This window comes from Nyctereutes procyonoides, unplaced genomic scaffold (assembly GCF_905146905.1).
Source record: "Nyctereutes procyonoides isolate TBG_1078 unplaced genomic scaffold, NYPRO_anot_genome, whole genome shotgun sequence".
Taxonomy (NCBI): Eukaryota; Metazoa; Chordata; class Mammalia; order Carnivora; family Canidae; genus Nyctereutes; species Nyctereutes procyonoides.
The window spans coordinates 4,572,212-4,591,405 of record NW_026575041.1 but is presented as its reverse complement, the minus strand read 5'-3'; the positions used below and the strand labels follow the sequence as shown (position 1 = coordinate 4,591,405).

Below are 19,194 nucleotides of genomic sequence, written 5' to 3'. Positions count from 1 at the left end.
ATCAGAAAATCTGACTTTATGTACTTTCAGTTGGGAAGGAACAAAAAGTCCAAAAACTCTCTGGATAAAGTGTTAGGCAACCAACACTTCAAGTTATCTCTATTTTTCTTTGCAACATACCCATTTATTACCTACACCAAATCTTTAGATGTAAAAAGAAATAAAATACCTTGGAAGTCCTCAGAATTGGGCAACTTGACACCACATACAAAGTAATCCTTATGCTCATTCTGTAAATGTAACCAAAGAATGAAATTAATTCTTCTTCTGTATAAAACAAAAAAACCCTAGGTCAAATCTCAAAGAATTTGGTAGGTCAGTGTTAACTCAAAGATAATACTGTCCTACACTCAAAATATTATCATAATTGTTTAAGCTCAGTGATGAGTATATAATGATTCATTATACTACTATCTGTATATTCATATATAAATATTTAAAATATCATGTCCAAGCAAAAAGCCATGTAAAATTTTTATTACAAAAATATCTCTTGACCAATTCATAGATATAAATGAAGATTTTAAGTGGAATTAACAAGATTCTGTGAGCAACCTAAAATCATATTAGCTTTCCTCTCAGAAAATTAGTCATTTCAATCTCTTTTCATTTAGTGATTTGGCTCTCTTTAAAAAAAATAATTCTCATCAAGCTAATTTTATTCAAGTTTTACTTTTTACAATTACTCTAAGAAACTAAATTAAAAAACTTCACATCCTGAAAGTTACCCCAGGAATTTATTAAGTAGTATAATAAATACAAATTAATTGGTAGTTATATTTTTAAAGCAGTACACATGCATCTACATGTATGTGTCAGAAATGATGGTAGTTGATAATTTTGCTGAGTAAAAAAGATCCTAAAGACACCAAAAATTATTTGGAATTCTTTCAGATGAAGTTGAGTGCATTCCACCATCAAATGGATATTAAAAAAAAAAAAATCAAATGGGTGGACCCTAACACCCACTAAGTCTAAATCTACTTTTTAAATAGATGTTAGCTTCTGAATGAATCATGACAGAACATACAATTAAGACTAGAGCAATGAGTTTTTTCATTGAGAAGAAATTTCAAACAGAAACCATCTTTTAAGAAAAAAATTTTTTTCCCAGAAAATTTGAAACTTACCAAATCAATAGGGTAAATGTAGGAAAGCTCAGATAGTAATTGCCTGCAACGAATTGTCAACTGAGCATTAGTCTTCAGAAAGAGCTCTCTGATGAGGAAAGATAAAAAGCATATTTGTTAAAAAAAAGTTTTCATGCTTTCTAACATTTATTTCCACATAACTAATATAGAGGAAGATTAAATGGCCTGCAGTAGTAGTATTCTACTCAGAAGTAGAATAAAAAATTATAGCTAATATGAGTCTTGACTTATCTCCAAATATTATAAATCAAGATAAATATATACTGAGGCCTATTGTGTGTGTCTAGTACCACGCTAAGAGATGTAAAGGATACAAATAATCATTGAGCACCTACCACTATAGGCCAGGAGCTTCACAAATGGCTTTATTTATTATAACTCTATTGGGTTGGTATCATTATACCCATTTTACAAACAAGGGTACAGAATTTAGAGATGCTCGGTAAGCAGACTAAGGTCTCATTTAATCTGAGCCCAATTTGATTTCAGGAAATATCCCTATGTCATTATTTTAAAGAAATATTCTCTTTTTCACTCACAGCTACCTCAAAAAATAGCCTGCTGCCATATTAGGAAAATAATAGAATAAAAACAAACAATAAGTTGTGGCAAGAGATGATATAGCTCTTGTCTTGAACTAAAGAAATAAGACCAAGAGATAAAATAACTATAGGATAAGTTACCTGCTCAACTGTGTTAACTATTTAAGAAAAAGAAGAATTCAGAAAAACTGTAGGTCAAAGTGGAAGGTAAACCAGTAGTATAACACAAGAGTACTAAAGACTTAAAAGGGATCTAATCCTATTTCCTTGTGATCTGGACAAAGTAACTTCCCAGAGCCCTGCCTTCCTATCTGCAAATTGAGAAGATGAGACAAGATGATCTCCATGGTTCTTGCTAGGGCTAACATTCTTGAATGCTCAAATGCTAAGGTTTCATGAAGAAAAATGTAGGATGAGAAGACTTTCCAGGAAAAGTGGGTCAACATGAGCAAAAGAACAGAGGCAGCATCAAATTAAGCATGTACTGGAAAAAAAATAAAGATAAAAACTATTAGCATCTGTTAAATGAATGTTGTAGAGGACTAAAGTTAGCTACAGTTGTATTGCACTGATTTATTGAGGGTTATTTGAAGTTAAGCAAAACAATCACTATGACTTTTCAAGAGGAGAAAAAATATGGTAAAACTAGTATTTACAGAGGATAAGCCACATGGAGGATGAACTGGAGAGACAGAGAGACTAATGTTAGACAAGTTAGGAGCTGTGGCAGTAATCCTAATGGACTACCACGAAACAGGAGTAAATCTGAAGAAATGACTGAAGAAAATAAGCTACACTACATGTAGAAGACGAGAGGATTCAAACATTAAGTCATGGTTCCATGGCCTTAAGAATGAGAAGAACAATGTTCGAGTTTCTGATTCTCTCATAACTACTTCTAGCATGTGTGTGACACTGAGTAGGTGTTTCATAAATATTTGTTGAATAAATGAATGTGGCACTGATGTGTGTGGAATAAAGTAATACCAGCAACGTTTATAGACTGCTACTTTTCCAAATCCTATCCTCAAACCCAACACTCTTATCCATTATTCTCAGTGTTGCATTTACCTTTTCGCAGTACACTCCTTCCTCAATTCATTCAGGGATTCCTTCTGGAGTTGGAGCTTGAGGTGTTCAGTTGAAAATGCACTTCCTAGAGAGAGAGATGGAGGAGACAATTCTAGACATAACACTGCAGATAGGACTGCTCAATCACAACCAAAAAGGCAGAGCCTGTCCCCTGACCATGAGAGAAAAGAGTTCAGAGACAAAGCTAGACATAGAAGTATTCTGGAGGGTTAACTAGAAGAAGCCTCCCAACTTGTTCAATTTGTCACAAGTCCAGCCTCTAGCAGGAGTCAAAGAGTAAAGAGTCTCTGCTTCCAGATTTCTGGATTGCTGACCAAAACCTCTGGTGAGATTTCAAAATTCAGACAATTTCATTTTAAAAGACAGTGGCTATGGACTCTGGTATTAATGCTTATTCAGTAAAGGTTCATCAATTGTAATAAACAGACCTCTCTGGTGAGGGATGTTGGTAATGGGGGAGGCTATGAATGTGTGGGAGTTGGGGATAAATGGGAAATCTTAACAATGTCAGCACAATTATACTATGAACCTAAAATGAAGTTTATTTTTTTTAAGTGGTTAATTTCTTTCACCTACAAATGCTATGCAACATTTCTGAAAGTATATAAAGTAAAACAGGAAAAATTACCTGCATTTTGACTACTATAATATAGTTCATAAAAATAAGTAGTTTTAACTACAATTACAGAGTGTAGGAAATGTATATTCTGAGTTTTCCATATTATGTCACAAGCATTTTTACATGTTGACAGATAGTCTGAGTTATAATGTTTAATGGCTGTGTAAAATTCAACTCCATGGATGTGAATTATATGAATATTCCACATTTTAACTGATACCCCATACCCCAATCCTATTACAGAACATTTAATTTCCTTTAAGTGTTTGCTTTAGCACTACACAGAGATTCGTATTTGTGTTTAAATACTTGATTGTTGTATTTATATCGACTTTTGGAACGTACATTTCCATTTATGTCATCATAAAATCCTTTTACATCTTCCTACTCTAAGAGTATCTTCTGCTCTTGACAATCCAGTCCTGATAATACCAGAAATACTAAAGCACAGAAAAAGTCTTAGATCCAGACACACTAATCTCTGATTTAAACCCCTTTGTAAAAAGGGGTTTAATTTTGTAAACCGTGATTCAGTAGGATAAGGGGACTTCAATTATCCCCTGCAGGAAGGAACAAGAAGCACATTATTGATTGAAATACAGTTTAGACCTTAGTACTAAATTCACCAACTTAAGTAATTTTATCAACATATTTTTAAGTACCCTCTTTGCTCTCTAAATTGTACTTAAATGATCCATATTATTAACTTTGCCCCCAAAACAAACATAAGCAAGGAACACCACTTATCTTCTTTAGCCCCAATAAAATTCTTCCCCAGATCTTCACCCTCCATGATTTCAGATGACATTCAGTTGACAACCTCCACCATCCACCCCATGTATGTGTGTTGAACAATTAATTATCAAATAGCTGAAATTGCCCAGGTATCTATTAATGATTTCTATGTTATTTCTTTTAGTCAGTGACCATATTATATATCATTTTATTTCTTTTATTATTTGCTTTATGATAATAACTATGGCCTAACTGAATGTTCCATGTACACATGAAAAAAAAGTATATTCTGCTGGTGTGGGGTGGTCCAGTTAGTTAGTAGTGTTATTAAAGTCTTCTATCCTTACTGATTTTGTCTTCACTTGTTCTATGAATTACTGAGAGAGGAGTGTTGTGGCTACCAGCTATAAATGTAGATATGGCTATTTCTTCTGTCAGTTCTATAAGTTTTTACTATTCATACATACTGAAGCTCTGTTATGTTCATACATATTTAGAATTATTATGGCTTTTTGTGACTGATCCCTCCACCCTACTGTAAAATCTGTCTTTATCACGGGAAATATTCATTGTTCTGAAATCTACGTTGTTTAATATTAATAGAGCCACTCTGGCCTCCTTTTAATTCACTATTTGCATGGTGTACTATTCCCATTCTTATACCTTTAATCAATCAATCTATCTACCTTTATATTATAAGCGGGTTTCTTATAGATAGCATTTAGTTAGGTCTTTTTTTTTAATACAAAATCTGAAACAATCTCAGTTTTTTAACTGAGGCATTTAGACTGCTTACACTTAATGTAACTGATGTCTAATTAAAATCTACCATTTTGCTAGTTGTTTACTATATATTCCACCTATTCTTTGTTCCTTTATCCCTCTTTTTTTATGCTTTTGGATTAAATATTTTTTTAGGATTCCCTCTTTCTTTAACACTGGCCGTCATATCTCCATTTTAAATTTTTAGTGGTTGCCCCAAAGTTTACAGTATATAACTTCAATAAACAAGCCTACTTCAAATATTATTATGCTTCTTCATGCAGATTATAAAAACTGAAAATACTACACTGTCAATTCTTTCCTTCCCCACTTTTCACATTCCTCACACATTTTATGTATGTTATAAATCCCCAAACACTGCTGTTTTTGTACTAGAAAGTAGTCTTTTATAATAATTAACAATAAGAAAAAAAGTCTTATAATATCTTTAACCATTTCTGGTTATCTCATTTTTTGTTTGTAGAGCCAAGTTTCTATCTGGTATCATTTTCCTTCTGCTGAAGAATTTTTTACTTTCTTCTTTTTTTTTTTAAGATTTATTTATTTATTTGAGAGAGAGAGAGACTGAGAGAAGAGAATGAGAGCGGGAGGGACAGAAGGGGAAGGAGAGATAATCTCATGCAAACTCCTCACTGAGCATGGAGCCCAGCAAGGGGTTCAATCTCATGACTCTGAGATTACAACCTGAGCCGAAACCAAGTCAGAAGCTTAACTGACTGTGCCACCCAGGTGCCCCAAGAAGTCCTTTTAAGGTTTCTTAAAATATAGGACTGCGGGTAATAAATTATCTTAGTCTTGTCCAAAAGAGTCTCTTTGTACTTCAGTTTGAGTAATTTCTATTGATCTATATTCAAGTTCACTTATTCTTTTCTTAGTTGTGTCACATCTCCTGAAGGGTCTTCAAAGGCATTCTTCATCTCTGTTACCCTGTTCTTTATTTATAGCACATCCATTACACTGTTGCTTATAGTTTCCATTTTGCAGCTGAAATTTACCATCTATTCATGCTTGCTATCCACCTTACCACAAAAGCCTGAAGCACATTAATCATAGTTATTTTAAACTCTCTGATAGTCCCAATGTCTGAGTCATTGCTGAGTTTTTTTCTTCTTTTGAGTTAATTTCTTCCTTGATAACAGTTTGGTGCCAGTGGTGGGAGGAGGGATAATGATGGTTTTTTGTTTCATTTTTGCTCTTCCTTGTCTCAAAAATTTTGATTGAGTACTCAACATCATGTGCAATGGAGAACACAGGACAACAGAGAAAGAAAAGAGCATTTCTCTTCTGTTAATTTGGGAGTTGAGTCAATACAATCAGGAACTGGGCTGGGTTTGGGTTTTGTTGCTGCCATTTTGTTGTAACCTTCAGTGTAACACATTCTTCAAATTTTCTCTAACTTTTTTTTGGAGGTAGTGATGGTGGTGGAGATGATTTGCTGGAGGCTTTTTCTCAGTGAACCTGTTCCACCCCCAGATTTAGGTATTCCCTGTGAACCTGCACCTAAAGAGTGACACACTATGTTCTTGCCCCTCCTCAAGTGGTACAGTATACGGTGGCTTATTATTCCATGCTTTCTAGCCTGGCTGGGGAGGAGAATAGAGTTTATCTTTTTTCTCGTTTGACTTAAACAGAACCTATATCCTTAGGTATCAGGATAGGGCTTTCTCAGTGATACTGTCCCTCCCCTAGGGATAAGAGGTTTCTAATAATCCAGGTCCAATACTGTTCCTGCCCTACCTCAAGGGTAATGTTTTCTTCTTTCTTTCTCCAATCCTTCACCTGTGCCCTGAGAACTGCAAGGCTTATGGCCTCTCCTCCAGAGGCTTCATGCTTTTGTTCTTAGAGAAGAGTTATGCTTTCTAGCAAGATCATCCACTCCCCTCCCTCCAAACCTATACCACACCAAGGGAGGTTTTCTACATTTTCTATGCTATCTCTACTTTCTTACAAATATCCAGTGTAGGTCACACAAACAGCAAGCAGGTATGAACTGCCCTATAGTTGCTATATAGTCTTAGAGCAGCACACTTAGTGGTTAACAATTTGTTAAAAATTATGACTGAATTTTTCTGCCTTCTTAGACAGTGGTCCAACTTCCTTCCATGCTCTGCCACTGGTGAGTCAGTCCTCACATCTTGTCTCTTCTAGGATATGACCATCTTTTTTTTATATATCAGGCTACTTGGTTGTCCTTTAATCTTAATTTTTAGATTCAAGAAAAGTTATTAAGATTTTATACACCATCCAGCTTTCTCTTACTGTCAGGGTAGAAATGAATTTCCTTCCACCTTTTTAGGCAGGGGCAAGAAGTCAAATTTGAGGATATTAACTTGATTTTTTTTTTTAAAGTTTTTCTCTGTTCTTTGTATTTTTTGCTTCTTTTGGGTCCACTATTCTGTTTTTCAACCTGGCCTAGTTTTATACTGTTTTCCTCAAATATCTGATGACCCTTGGTTTTCCTTTCAAATCCATGAATAAGTATAGGCAACTAGTATAGGTTTCCTTTGAAGCTATAAAGACTTACTTACATGAAAGGCATTATTCCTGAATGGGAGCTCAGTATAAGTGGGTAGGTCCTATTGACAGGTAAGCTTTCCTTCAGAGTATATATGCCATTCTGGAAGAAGGTAGTACCTTTATGTTTAAACCACCACAACTGTCAAGTAAGGAGAACTTTACTTTGGGATTGTGTTACTCTCAGGCATTTCACTTCTAAGTAGAGCTGCCTTTGATGTTTTCCCTTTAGGTCAATTGTAAAAGTCCACAGTCAGGCTCTGTTCCACCTTTCTATGCCAAACCCCCATCCAATGGGACCTAACCAGGTCAAGAATCCATTATGTTTAGAAAGCAGTTGGAGCAAGTATTATAGGAAGTTACTCCAAATTCACCAAGAAAAGAAAATGAGCCAGTAGGCCCAGCTACCCTAATTATTGTTCCATGATTCCTGATTTCTATACTTGGAAATTCTATGTTGAGGGCTCTGAGTGTTATACTAGAACCCTTTCTTCTCTCTCTCTCTCTCTCTTTTTTTTTTTTAAGATTTTATTTATTTATTCACGAGAGACACAGGGAGAGGCAGAAACATAGGCAGAGGGAGAAGCAGGCTCCCCATGAGGAGCCTGATGCAGGACTCGATCCCAGAACCCTGTGATCATGACCTGAGCCAAAGGCAGACACTCAACCACCGAGCCACCCAGGTGCCCCTACCAGAAACCTCTATTTGTGTTCCATGCTGCAGTTTTTCTCTACTCTAGTCTATTCATCAAAACAATCCTATTTTGTATCTTTGAGAACTGTGTCAAAATCTTTGCTATTCCAATGGTACCCTCTTTTATTTTCATCATCACCACTGATTTATTCTTTATGCATATATCTTTATTACCTTATCAGTGAACCCTTGAGAGGGAGGGAAAGCAAATGCATCTGCTTGGTCTGCCATATTCCAAAATTGCTTTCTGAAATGTTTGGCTCTGTCCATGTACACACTAACATTCCACCCTGTTAAGAAGAGGCCCCTCCCTGTTCAGCAAGAACTCAAGTCAGACACTTTAATTTTAATAACCAAATGTCAATGCCGTCTCCTGAAAATCTAACAGCTAAAGAATATGAATCTTGCTTCCATCAACAAAACAAAACACAGACTCTTTGGGCTCTCTCTCACCAGAGAGTTTGGGCTCAGCCTGGACAATGGCCAGTTCCTGTCAAAATTACAGTTAAAACCAATAAACTGTCATTCTTTTGGGTTTCTATATCAAGTCAGATGACCAAAATGCAATATACTTAAACTATTTTAGTTTCCTTCCCTGCAGAATTGCCTTTTCTGTACTATGATTTATGATGCTGCCCTTCTCAAGGGTTAATAGATATTTCTTGCTGTAACTTTTGCAAAATTGCAATTGACTATATTTCATTACGATATTTAATACATTGCACACAAGAAACTGCCTGCTAAATTCCTCACAGAATTCAGTGCCAATAAATTTTTTTTCTCCCTAAAGAACTGATACACTTCCTTATAATGTGCAATGGGAAGCACTGGATTCCTTTCCTTATTCTACACAAGAGGCAGATCCTATGAGAGGCAGTGTACTACATTGGAAAGCCCATTTACTTAGTAATCAGAAAGATCTGGGCTAAAATCCTACTTATGCTACTTTCAGGACTCTAAGTCTCAACTTTTCTGAGTTTCATTTTCCTCATCTGTAAAATAGGGATAATTTCACTTTTGTTCAACATTTTCATTCTCTCAGCCTGCCCCCATGAAGCTCTAAGTGTGTAGAGAAAATTATACAACCGGTCTGATGGATTCTACTTTAAAAATATAAGCACAGAGCACAAACAGGCACATTGTCTGGCAATCCTATTCTAATTCCCTCACTAGTTTGCTTTCCCACTCTTGGAGCGGACTACTCCACACATTTCCCTCAATCCTTAAACCTCCTCTAAATCAAATAAAATTGTTTCACCTTGTACCATCCTGAAACAATCAGATTCCTTCACAGTCCTACCCACTAGCTACTATGTCAACCTGCCCCTGTGCTATTTTCTTAGCCTTTCCCTCCTGTTCAGTAGATAGGGCAAATAGCTTCGTTTATATAAACTCTTCCTTTCAAGGGAGAAGAAGTGTGTGGGAAATATCAGAAAGGGAGACAGAACTCTGAGACTCCTAACTCTGGGAAATGAACCGGGGGTGGTGGAAGGGGGGGAAGGTGGGGGGTAGGGGTGAATGGGTGACGGGCACTGAGGGGGACACTTGACGGGATGAGCACTGGGTGTTATTCTGTATGTTGGTAAATTGAACACCAATAAAAATTAATTTATTAAAAAAAAAAACTCTTCCTTTCATTCCAACCCACGTGTCACTGCTCTCTCCCTAACAAATTATGTTCCAACTACAGTGGCCTCTTCCATTCTACAGTTCAAGCCCTTTCTAAGTCCAAGCTTTTCACTTGCTATATTCCTTGTTTTTCCAGCAATTCTTACCTTCAAAGCTGAGCTCCTCTGGCAAACTTTTTCTCGGCAATCTCTGTAGAAATGGTCTCCCACAGTTACCATCTAACACCACAGCTTGTTTCTAGGACTTGTCACCACCCAATATTTGCTTTATTTGATTTCTTATTTACTGTCTTACCCACTAGGTAAGTATTCAAAATTGGAAGTCTTCATTACTTCTTCCTTTTTCTCTCTTTACCCCAATATCAACTTGTACTTTAGTATCTGTCTTTAATAATCTGGCCAGTTGTCAAAACCAGAAATTGGAAACCATTCTAAATCCTTCTCTCCCTCTCTCCTCCAATCCACCAAGCCATTAATAGTAGAGTCCATCATCGAAATATTTCTTGAACAGTAGTGTCTCTTGTCAAAATATATACACTCTCTCCTCCTTTCACACTGCCAATCTGTTTCGATTTTAATTACGGAAGGCTTAGATTATTGTAATAACTCCCTAACAGTTCTCTATCCACAACTCTTCAAAGAGATCTTTCTAAAATATATGTCTAACCTTCATTTTGTAGTATAGTCATCAATATGGTCCCTTCCACTTTTTGTTTTGAGAAGTTTGCTTAAGTTATTTTAATAGATCTCTAGACCTTTCAACAAAACTTCCTTTATGACTAGGTCATTCTTTACCTCTCTGGCCTCTCCTATGGACTCTTACTTAAATATATCTTTAATTGTAACTTTACTAGAATTACCTACAATTCTCTAAACTACTTCCATGTTTCTGTAGAAACTATTCCCTCTATCTGCAAAGTCTCACCCTCTCCCCTGAAGTATCCGTCAGGTATTTTTTTGAACTCAGCCTAAGTGTCATCTCCTTAAAGTGGTGTTCACTTTCAGATACTCACTTTCTGTTCTCCTATAACATCTTTGAAATATCTCTGTCGTATACTTATCATATCTGTCTTTATGTTCCTAACATCTTACACGGTGCTGGGTTTTTTGTAGGTGTTCCATAAATGATGAATAAAGGGCTTGACGAAGGTGCACATGCACACACACACTCAATGTCCTTCCTATTGCCTTCACATGCCTTCTGATCTCTTCTTATTTCTATGTTGAATGATCTAATTGCAAATGAACTTTTTGTAAATGTCATGCCTAGCTTTCTGGAAGTGAAGAAAAAATGATGGCAAGAAAATTCTGTCAGGTGGCTTATTTCTGCCTATCTATATCTTCTACTGGAAAAGAGAGAGGTTAAAAAATGATAGCTTACTTTCCCCACAATCCAATTAAGACCTTACTGGAATAAATCATTACCAATACACGGAAACAGAATCATTCTGAAAAGAAAATCTGAGCTTTACTCAGGACCCATATTTGTCCTCCCCACCGCCAAGTTGTTTGCTTTCACATGCTGCATACAATGTCAATAGCTAAAAGTAAAGAGACTTTAATAGCATAAACCCCAGGGAAAAACTGTCCTTGGGTTTAGAAATTTTTGAAAGGCAGGTATTTATAATTTTTAAGGAAGTCTGTTTAGGAATTTTTGTCAGATGGCTATAAAAAAATCAGAACATATATACAGGCTAATAAAGTTTAAACTCTGCCATCGTTTCAATGAATTATAAAATCAGTAAGGTAATTTTTCAATTTATGACCTTATGATGTAAGAGAAGAAAATTGTTACATAATGCTTAATATCGTTTTTATAATTTCAAATAGAAATCTATGATCTTTTAATAGAAACTAAAGCCCCAATTTAAATATATTACGTGATTCTTTTTTTATGAGAAAAGAGCACAATACTGACCAAAAAGAAGGTAATTAAACAGAACTAGATACAGAGTTTATCTTACTCAGATTTATGACAAAACGACAATAAGAAATGATCATAATTGATAGAAACTTCCTATAAAACATTTATTTTGGCAAGAAAGGATCAAAACTTTCTATTTACTGAAATTACCAAGAAGGATTTTTTTTCCCTAAATCAAGCAATGAAATCTGACATAGCTAACTTCTACACACTACATCACTAAAACAATGTGCTTGCTTTTGCTCATGCTTACCAAAAGTAATTGAAGATCTTTAAAACGGAAGGTCCCACCACATGGCTTTCTAGTTAATAATCAAAATCTACAGATAGAATCACACTTAGGGTCAGAGAATCTTTCTCTCTCTCTCTTTTCGTACCTTCATTGCTGAGAAACACATTGTCGGCAACAAACTTGGAAAAATAAAGAGATTCATAAAAAAGGTAAACAGATTCCCCTTTTTGCCAATCCCATCATTCTGAGATAACTAGAATATTAGAGTTTAAGAAATTTCAACTGTATAATTCAAAACGTTTTCTTTGTCAAAAGGAGATTGGACCAAAAAGGTTGAATGACTTTTCTAGGGAGAAATTGAGAGAATGGCAGATCTTTAATTCAGATCTCGTAATTAGTTAGTATGTGACCAAATCAAAGACATTTTTGAGAAAAAAACACTTTACCCATCCTGTAATAAAAAGGAATATAGCAGAACAAAGTTCTTCACCTAGTAGTCCAGAGGCCAAATGTATAACTAGCAAACCATCAGTCAATTTACCTGTTGGACACACAATACAGAAAGCAACAATATTTTGTTTAGTAGAAATAATAAGACAGGTGTTGGAGTCAGAGAAACCTAAATTTGAATTTGGATCTGTTATTAGTTGTGAGAAATATCTCTGAGGCCCAATTTTTCTTATTTGGAACAAAGGGGTAAAAGTTATTCTCTTAGGACTATTTTAAGAACTAAATGATACACCATTAGTAAAATATCTAGCATGTTACGGGATTTCAATAAAAGTTACCCACTTTTTAGGATTTATGTAGGATTTAAATGAATGTATTTTACAAGGTTTTAGTGACAAAAGCATAGAATTTAGAGACAAAAGGTCTAGGCCCACATCCCAGCTTTGCTCTTACCTGTTCATACCTGGCCAAGTCACACATAAAATGAAGATAACAATATTTGCCATACCTAGCTCTTAGGGATACTTTAAAGATCAAATATGACAATCTCTGTACAAGCACTAACTATAAAGTACTACATATATGTTATTATTACTATCAAGAAAACTAACTGCATTAAAAAAAATAACTTCTTCCTACAAAGCTTAGAGAACTGCGCTTTTATAAATTGTATCGCTCCCCAGGTACCACTGAAGAGTTCTTAGATTTTATCAACATTTATAAAATGTGTTTAGATTATAACCTAAACACTTTTTCTTAAGACCAACATTTCATACCATTTTTAAAACCAAATTTCAAGCAAACTAATTTAGATAGATTTTGCTTCTCAAATATTCAGGGGTTAAATTAAGGCAACAGACCCTGTAAACCAACATATAATTAATTAATGGAAAGGTTATTGGTTTGAGACACTAATGAGGGGGAATCTGTTTTTTATTAACATCATAAGTTAAACTACTAATATCTGCCAACAATGAAAATGCATACATTAATAAACATTAATACTGAAGAGATCAGTTTATGGCCCAGTAGACAAGTTGAACACCACTGCCTTTGAGGTATGGGAAGGGGAAATGTGCATGTATGGAGTAATGAGGCCTCTCAGACTATGTGGCCACTCAGCAAGTCAGCAGCATGGATAAAAATGATCTTTTTGCCTCTTTCCAATAAATCATCCTGCTGCAATAAATTTTTATAAACAAAAATATAAAATATATGACAGGCACCTCGTTTCTTCTAATTATTTACACAAATTAATCCCTATGGCACTATTATAAGCTGCTATCCTCACTACACATGTGTAAAAAGATGCAAAGTAATTCTTTTATGATCATTCAGAAGAATCAGTAGCAAAGATTAAATGTTACTGACTTTTTATCCTAACTAATATTACTGACTTTGTATCTCGGCTCTTGGGCCAAGAACCAAGTGCCTAGATAAACACCAAGTTCCAAAGATAAGTCATAATATGTAAGACACCATTAGAAATATTCATATTAGTAAATCATTTCACATATGATTAGCAAACATGCTAAATCAAAACTACAGGCACAGGTAACAAATACATTTTTTCCCCTTCATATTACCAATACCAGTGACTCAGGGGCTTCTAAATATTTTAGCCTGACTCAAGATTCATTAAATAGTACATTGCATGTAAGTATACAAGAAAACTGTTCAACACAAATTTTCTTTCAACTGACAAGAATAAGTATGTTTCTGGTTACCTAGCACAATCACTATGAAGAACAAGGGTTCTAACAAGTAGAAAAAGATCTACCGGTACACCAAGATCTGGTTATCTGTGTCCAGCTACCCCTTCTTTCCAACCACTCCCCCCAGTGCTGACCACCACAGTCTACAGAGATACACAATGGCAGAACATTTGCAGCCAACAGCAACATTCTTTCTCCTGCTTTCATTTGAGACCAACATGTTGATCCTAACCTTCCAGAAGTTCTAATAGTTCAGGAAAATACTAAATTACATGCATCTCAAAAGTACATATAAGACTTGGGGGAAAGCTCCTGCAGTAAAGAGTCAGTGTTAAAAAATTAGTAATTCTGATCTATCCTGGCAAATATATATTTAACTATGGGCATTACCATCCTTTCTTTTCATGATAAAATGGAGAAATAAGAATGTGCTAATTCCAGGGCACCTGGGCAGCTCAGCTGGTCAAGCATCTGCCTTCAGCTCAGATCATGATCCCAGGGTCCTAGGATGGAGGCACCCTGCTAAGCAGAGAGTCTGCTTCTCTGTCTCCCTTTGCCTGCTGCCCCTTTCCCCTGGCTTGTGCTTGTTCACACACTCTGTCAAATAAACAAAATCTTAAAAAAAAACCAACAAAAAGAAAGTGTTAATTCTGACTTGACTCTCAGAATTAAAACACCAGAACAGATTATCTACAAAATCCTATAATTAATCTTCCTTTGTTGCAGAGTTAGGCACCAGTAACCCTGAACAGTTTCCCCTATAACTTGCTGTGTGACCGTGGGCAAGTCACTTAACCTCTTTGGGATGCAGTTTCCTCATCTGTAAATTGAATAATAATATGTATTTATTTTTAGGAGGATAATGAGAATACCCTTAATTCATAGGACAACAGGCAAAAACCAAAGAAGAATAAAAAACAAGATACTGCCTCACAGTAATGAGTATTCTATAAATATGTGCAATTATTATTACACTCGGTCTTTTAAATGGCATAGAAATCACTGTTTATAATTTCACCTGTTTACAGGCTGATAATAGACTTCCTGGGATTTCATTCTATCATTATAAGAAGAAAAAACACAATTGGAAACATAATGGGAGAACTGCATCTCCTTATCTTTTTACCACATGCTATTAATAATATACATTCCACAGGCTTTACCACATCATACCTCTAGTAAAATGGAGTATCATACAGTGAATGGGAGTTTTGGAATCAACAGATTTTAATCCCAACATTATCTGTCACTAGCTGTGTGAACTTAAGAAAGATATTTAATGTCTCTGACCCTGACCTATAGTTTCCTCAACTGTAAAATGTCAATAATAATAGTACTTACCTCACAGAATTATTGTGGTGATGATATCTATATTGTGGTAAGTATGGTAACTGATACATTGTTTTTGGTAACCGATACATTATAACATTATTATAATATTAATATTATAATATTAATATTAAACTATTAATATTATTACTTCTCTTTTCAGGAAATGGCAAACACCCTGAAGCCCTCTCATACCCTATACTGTTCTCACTTTTTAAACTGATGATCATAAAAAAAAATATGTGCAGAAATACAAGCTACAGGTAGCAGGCAATTTAGGTATAATAAAAATTCCAAAGTACCATAAGAAATATGTCTATTCACAGAAGAGGAGACCTCTTAAAGCAGGTCTTGAATATACACAACTATCTAGTTATTTGGACCTCTTAAAGCAGGTCTTGAATATACACAACTATCTAGTTATTTGGAGTTATTCAACAGTCCATATGAAATGGACTTTGCTCACAATGTCTCATGACAACCTTAAGTGGTTTTATCCCATTAGATTCTCATGTCTAAAAATCAATATATAAGCTGTGTAGCAGTGCAGATAGCTTTAACAATCACTGCCGAACAATATATAGTGTTTTTTTCTATAGTGTTTCACATGAGTATCAGGTTCCCCAAATGAATGCTAAGCTAGCAGCTACAGAAGTCTTCATTCTTTAGTAATGATGCCAATGACATTAAACTGATAATCATGAATATGACTCATTCATTCAATAAATATTTATTTAATGCTTACTGCATCCCAGGCACTGTACCATGCCCGAAGAATAGAAGAGTACTTAACAAAGTACATGGGTAATGTCTTCCCTAGAGATCTTAGTCTAGAGGAGAGGATAAACCAATAATTACAGTGCTATAATGGAAAAACACAGGATGCTATGGAAGCACATAGTAGTACATCTAACCAAGGGGGTAGAGGTAGGAGGAAAGGTAAAGGGAGGCCTTGAAAAATTTCCTGGAGAACATTTAAACAAAGACTTAAATGCAGGCAAGACAGACTAAAGTATATATAAGAAACTAAAAGAAGTTCTTTATAGCTGAAGCATTCAGATTAATGTGGGTCATAGGAGGCCTTTGTAAATCATGCTGAGTCAGGATGTAATGTAGGAACTTACACATATAATAAAAATCATTACCACTTTAAAACAATTAATTGTATTTCTGTGTATCAGTGAAAAGTAGAAGATAAAATTTAAACATATTTACAATAGTATCATAAAACATCAAAAAATAGAAATATATTCAATGAATCATGCGAAGCATCCACATACTAACAATTAGTTTATTTCAGTAACGTTTTATAAAGGAGATTTAATAAACAAAGGCATATACCAATTACTTGGATTGGAAGAATCAGTAAAGATTTTCATTATCCCTACATATATATGGATAAGCAATTTCCATATTCCTACCATATATCTACATTTAATATATGTAGTACCAATAAAATACTAGCCAGATTTTCTTTTCTGTGTAGAAATTCATATGAAAATGCAAAAGGACAAGAATAAGCTGGTTATTGGTGATGTGAATGGCCACAGACTCCATTTATATGAAATGTCCAAAACAGGCCAGCCAAAAAAAAAAAAAAAACATTCCATCCTTGCCAAGATGAAGAAAGGTGATCTTGAAAAAGAACTAAGTGGAAGAACTTTAACAGATAGAAGACCAATTATAATACAAGAGAAATTAAAACAGTGCAATATTGGCAAAGGAATAGGTAGATAGATCCATGGAACAGAAGGTGCTGTAACAGACACATTAGTACATGGCCACCAGTTTATGACAAAAATGAACCTGCACCATAAGGGAGAAAGGTTTTCAATAAATGGTACTGGGTCAATTGACTTTTTGTAGGAAAAAAAGGAATTTTATCTGATATCATATACAAAAAAATCAAATCCTGATGAACTGCAAATATATATATATAAAATAAAATAGGGGCGCCTGGGTGGCTCAGTGGTTGGGCATCTGCTTTTGGCTCAGGTTGTGATCCTGGGGTCCTGGGATCGAGTCCCACATTGGGCTCCTTGTAGGGAGGCTGCTTCTCCCTCTGCCTATGTCTCTGCCTCTCTGTGTGTCTCTCATGAATGAGTAAATAAAATCCTTAAAAAAAAAAAAAGTAAAATAGTAAAGTGCTTAAAAAACACAGAGTAAAACCTTTATGATATTAAAATCAGCAAATATTTCCTAAATAGGACATAAACAATCCTAAGTATAAAAGGAAAGACTGAAAAAATGGAACTTCTGTTCATTTAAAGGCAACATTAAAGAATCAACTAGCAAGCCACAGAATGGGAGAATACATTTTTAAATGTATATTTCAAACAAAGAACCTTATCTATAAAATATATAGAGAGCCTGTCCAAAAAGAAAAAAAGAAGAAAAAAGAAAGGCCAAGGGGGAGGGCATGTTGTATAGCAGGAAGACTCCAACAGGTACTTCACAGAAGAGTGTATCTCATTCAGCAAGAAACATGAAATAGCATTCAACTTCATTAGTTTTCAGGGATATCAAAATTTAAACTGTGAGGAGATACTACAACATACCCCTAGAAAGGCTAAAATACAAAAGACAGAAAAGTACCACGTGCTGACAAGGATACAGGACAAAAGATCTAATACACTGGTGGGTGGAAGAGATAAACTGGGCATAAGTGCTTTGGAAAACTTTTGGACACAATTTACTAAAGCTGAAGATATGCCTATCTTGTGACTATATAATTCTGCTTCTAAGTTTATATCCAACAGAAATGCATGAAAAGAAAGTCTTCTTAAAGCATGTGTGAGACAGTTCATGGAAGTATTATCTAATAGTTCTGAACTAGAAATTACCAAAAGCCAAAATGAAAAAATTCATAATCATATTTGCATAATGGAATATTATCAGCAGTAAGAATGAACTAAGACTAAATTATATGCAGGTTAGGATGAAACTTACAAACAAAATGTTGAACAGAAGCCAGCACATAAAATGTACATATTATATGATCTTACTTGCATAAAGCTCAAGATGAAGCAAAACCAATTTTGGTCTAATAAGTCAAGGTAATGGTTAGTCTGGCTGGAGATGTCCTAAACAGAAAGGAAGATGAGGAAGCTTCTGAGATTCTGGGCTCCTTGTAATGCTCTGTTTCGCAGTAGAGATGCTGCTCATGTAAGTGTGCTCATTTTGAAATACAGTGTGTGTGTGCGTTTGTACACTTTTTTGTATGTATCACCTTCAAAATACTTCCAAAAGCTTTTTTTTTTAAGATTTTATTTATTTATTCATGGGACACACACACACACACACACATACAAACACACAAACACACACATAGAGGCAGAGACACAGGCAGAGGGAGAAGCAGGCTCTATGCAGGAAGCCCAATGCGGGACTCAATCCCGGGAATCCAGGATCACACCCTGGGCAGAAGGCAGGCACTAAACCGCTGAGCCACCCAGGCATCCCCCCAAAAGCTTTTTAAAATTGTATCAGCATATTTGTACAAAGATGACTATGTGAGCCTACCAAGAAGAAAAAAGAAAGACTGAATGTAAGGGTTATGTTGTTTCTATGGTATTTTTACTCACCTTTGTCCTGTAATGCAATTTGTTGCTTATGCAGTAATGCCACCTCTCGTCCCAAAGCTTTCTTCTGTCTTTCCAGTTCATTTCGAAGCACCAAAATTTTTAATTGCAAGCACTCAGTTTGTTTTCTCTAAATAATTTAAAAGCACAGGTAAATTTATGAATATGAAAGTCATGACTAGGAACAATTATACATTTACAGTAT

At 35.1% G+C, this 19,194-nt stretch overlaps 1 protein-coding gene across 5 annotated transcripts in view; it reads right to left on the bottom strand.

Moving 5' to 3' along the window:
• UVRAG (UV radiation resistance associated) overlaps positions 1-19,194 on the bottom strand; it is a 309,399-nt gene that overhangs the window by 130,929 nt on the left and 159,276 nt on the right. For all 5 annotated transcript variants that reach the window (XR_008663846.1, XR_008663847.1, XM_055320492.1 and 2 more), the window contains exons 8-11: positions 18,993-19,119; positions 2,765-2,849; positions 1,131-1,218; positions 170-230 (exon numbers count right to left, since the gene is read on the bottom strand). Coding sequence is in view for 3 of the 5 variants with exons in the window: in XM_055320492.1 (XP_055176467.1) it covers positions 170-230; positions 1,131-1,218; positions 2,765-2,849; positions 18,993-19,119 (361 nt within the window). In the remaining 2 variants the exon portion in view is untranslated. The remainder of the gene's footprint in view (positions 1-169; positions 231-1,130; positions 1,219-2,764; positions 2,850-18,992; positions 19,120-19,194) is intronic.